A 3,959-nucleotide genomic window follows, 5' to 3' on the forward strand; every position below is an offset into this window, starting at 1 on the left:
CACCACCACACTCACACTACACACTAACCAACACCCTGCATGACTGCTGGCTGGCTGGCTGGCCACCACGCACTAAGTACACCCGCGCTCAACGCCCACACTGATAAATATACTGGTCAACCAGGAAACTATCCTTCAATATTCCCAGTTCTTACTCATGCTTTTATAAAGAGAAGTCAAGAGAGAAAAATGAGCATAAAATAATAAGAAAGAATGTAGAGATCTGTTACTAAGAAGGTTCAGCTATGAGAACTAAGAGAACTGCGCCTTACAACCAGGGAGGATTTTTTTTTTTTTTTAGATATATAAAAGAGTTGTTACATTCTTGTACAGCCACTAGTACGCATAGCGTTTCGGGCAGGTCCCTGGAATATGATCCCCTGCCGCGAAGAATCGTTTTTTCATCCTAGTACACATTTTACTGTTGCGTTAAACAGAGGCTACAGTTAAGGAATTGCGCCCAGTAAATCCTACCCGGCCAGGATACGAACCCATAACATAGCGCTCGCGGAACGCCAGGCGAGTGTCTTACCACTACACCACGGAGACTGTGAAACAAAATGAGACAAACAAAAGATATAACAAACTGAGGGTATTTGATCATAATATACAAGATACTTAAGGTAATGTAAAAGGTAAACAGGGACAACTTGTTTTTAACGAGAGAAAGAACAGGCGGACATAGGTTAAAGTTGATAACACAAATTAGTAGAAGAAAGATTAAGGACCTGCCCGAAACGCTGCGTGTACTAGTGGCTTTAAAAAGATTGTAAACACCATGCTATGTATTCTCACAAACCCATTGTACCTTCTTGTATATAAATAAATAAATAAATAAATAAATAAATAAATAAATAAATAAATAAGGACATACTCATACCCTGTATGTCCAGGTAACAAGTGGAATGCACTGAAAGAAGAAGTTGCAGTAGCCACCACTCTTCAAGAATGTTAAGACAAGATTCGACAAAGATTGTGAACGTGAGAATAGTTAAACTGTAATGCATCAAGTACATCAAGGCCCAAGTAGGCGAGGTTTAAAGAGCTATATTTAACTTACCTTAGCAACCCATTCTCAGACCAAGTCCATTCCATCCGGTGGTCGACGCCGAAGACACATTCATCAGTCTTCTGTTAATTGAAAACAGAAGTTTTCTCAAATATAAATAATTAAAATATATATAATCAAATTTTGAATATTTAGGCACTGATAAAGTTAGGTTAGGTGTTTAGGTTCTGTTGGCGATTATTTGTATTTTTTTGTAAGTAGGTAAAGCATTTACATCATTGTGGTTTGAACAAATGTCGTCAGAGAAGCACTTGTTCCGGAAGTGTTCAGACGTCATCAGTGGTGAGTCAAGTGGAAATCGTTTATCATTCAAAAACACCCCCCACCCTCACTATCCCATCAGCGCCTTCCATGCAAACACCACGTCCAACCCCCCCCCCCAATCCCTCACCATCGCTAAACCAACCACTACCCCCACCACCACCTTCCCAACACACCCACCCCCCCCCCAATCCCTCACCATCGCTAAACCAACTACTACCCCCACCACCACCTTCCCTGCACACACCACCACCAACCCCCCCCCCAATCCCTCACCATCGCTAAACCACCAACTACCCCCACCACCACCGTCACTGCACCCCCCCCCCCACAATCCCTCAGCATCGCTAAACCAACTACTACCCCCACCACCACTTTCCCTGCACACACCACCACCAACCCCCCAACCCCCAACAATCCCTCACCATCGCTAAACCAACCACTATCCCACCACCACCTTCCCTGCACACACCACCATCACCCCCCTCCCCAACAATCCCTCACCATCGCTAAACCAACCACTACCCCAACACCACCTTCCCTGCACACAGAGAAGATTCAGCGGTATGCCACCAGACTCATCCCGGAACAGAGAGGAATGAGCTACGAGGAAAGGCTAAAGGAGTTGAACCTCATGTCCCTAGAAAACAGAAGAGTAAGGGGAGACATGGTAAACACCTACAAAATTCTCAGGGGAATTGACAGGTGGACAAAGACAAACTCTTCAGCACGGGTAGAACACGAACAAAAGTACACAGGTGGAGACTTAGTACGCAGATGAGCCACAGAGACGTTAGAAAGAATTTTTTCAGTGTCAGAGTAGTTAGTAAATGGAATGCACTAGGAAGTTTTTTTTTATTGTTATTATATTTACATGCAAAGCATGCTAAGAAATACAATAAATACAATAAAACAAGGTCATGAGAACAAAACATAACACCGGCCCGAAGGGCGCACAATAATTATAACACATTAGCATAACAAACCACAGGTCCCATTCACACACCAAACACACAGCAATCACACAGACTACTCAAAATGCTCATACTTATCCGGCCACTCTGCTGCCGGGAATTGAACACCATATGCCTCCCAAAGCAACATGAAGTTATCCGGAACAGGTTTACTATGAACCGTACGAGGATCAGGCATCAACTCCGGCACACCCACAACAAAACACCGAGCCCGCGGAACCCAGATGGAAGAAGGGCTCCATGGAACAGGATGCACGCAGTCAACAATGTCAAACAGCAAGGGGTTCTTATCGTCATTCGCCACGTCGGAGGCCAAAACGAGAGGGAGGGGCTTCTTCCCACGGGGCCGGGCAATGGGCAGCGCATTGGGAGCCTCCTCGGCTACCTCACAGGGTCCTGCGTCAACCACCGGATGTTTCACCTGCAGGGACCCCCCCCACGCCGGGCATCCTTCTTCAGCACCAGCGCGAGGCCTCTGCCCGCACCAGCACCCTCACCACCCACGTCCGTAGGGGCGACCACCCCCACTGTGGAGAACCTTCTGCAGAAGAAAGAACAGGAGGTAAATCATAAGCACAAACATTGTCATCAGCAAGCACATGGACGTCAGCAACCACCATCGACGTAGAGCGCGATGTACCCAGAACCACCACATCATCGCCCGAAGATCCATCGGCGTCGAAATCCTCCACATCAGCCCAAGCAGTAGAAGAACGCCGGGAACGCTTGGGCTCCGGCTGCACATCCTCAGAGCCGGAGGAGGACCCAGAACCACGGGCTTCACAAGTCGGGCGAACCGACGCCCGTCACAGAACGGCAGCAACCTCAACCACAGGGGGAACCAGACCGCACACATCAGGATGCTCCGCAGCCCCTCTAGCACTCAGCACAGTCGGGACACCTGGCGAGGGCGCAGGGACAGTCGCAGTAGCAGCAGCAGACGAAGAAGATGAAGACGTCGACGACTCGCAGACCCAATCCGGAAGACCCACGGGAGCATCTGGGACAGTGACAGGAGCAGAAAGATCAGCCGACGGCACTGTAACACCAGGAGGAGGGGCTGCAACATCTGGAAGACAGCCGGGCGATGCAGAGGGAGTCGCAGCAGCCAACGGGACGTCCACATCCTCGCCCACTGAATCCACCCCAACAGGGAGTGGCGGGAAATCCTGCACCCGGAACAGGTTCACAGGAGCGACTGCTGCCCCAGAGCCCCCGGCAGCCTGATGCCCCAACAGGCCACACTGAAAGCAGGTACGAGGTTGCCGGGCTTAGTATACCCGGACGTAGTACCCCGGAAGCCTGACTGAAGAAGGAATGTCAGACCTCAGGCGCATCCTAAGGGTACGAATGTTCGTACGCATACCCTTATACCTCCCCGAGGACAGCGTGTTCACTCGCACATTGACGACAGCGCCAAACTGCTGGAAGTAACGTCAGAGTAGAGCCTCGGGAAACTTCAAGGGCGCCCCATGCACACTCACGTATGTCAGGGCACCACTATGGTCCGTAATGGTCACAGAGCCGGCACCATCCGGCAGCGACAAGGAACGCCCCTCGTAACGGCGGTGGAACTCACGGTACACCTCCTCCCCAACTAATTTGACAATAACCCGGTGAGCTCAACTCCGTAGACGTTATCTACCGGGACACGG

At 49.7% G+C, this 3,959-nt stretch overlaps 1 protein-coding gene across 1 annotated transcript; it reads left to right on the plus strand.

Moving 5' to 3' along the window:
• The first annotated feature begins 1,302 nt into the window (after positions 1-1,302).
• Positions 1,303-3,531, plus strand: LOC138351707 (uncharacterized). Its single transcript, XM_069303727.1, has 2 exons — positions 1,303-1,351; positions 2,897-3,531. The coding sequence occupies exons 1-2, from the start codon at positions 1,303-1,305 to the stop codon at positions 3,529-3,531; spliced, it is 684 nt and encodes a 227-aa protein (XP_069159828.1).
• The last annotated feature ends 428 nt before the right edge of the window (positions 3,532-3,959 follow it).

Source organism: Procambarus clarkii, chromosome 50 (assembly GCF_040958095.1).
Source record: "Procambarus clarkii isolate CNS0578487 chromosome 50, FALCON_Pclarkii_2.0, whole genome shotgun sequence".
NCBI classification, from domain to species: Eukaryota; Metazoa; Arthropoda; class Malacostraca; order Decapoda; family Cambaridae; genus Procambarus; species Procambarus clarkii.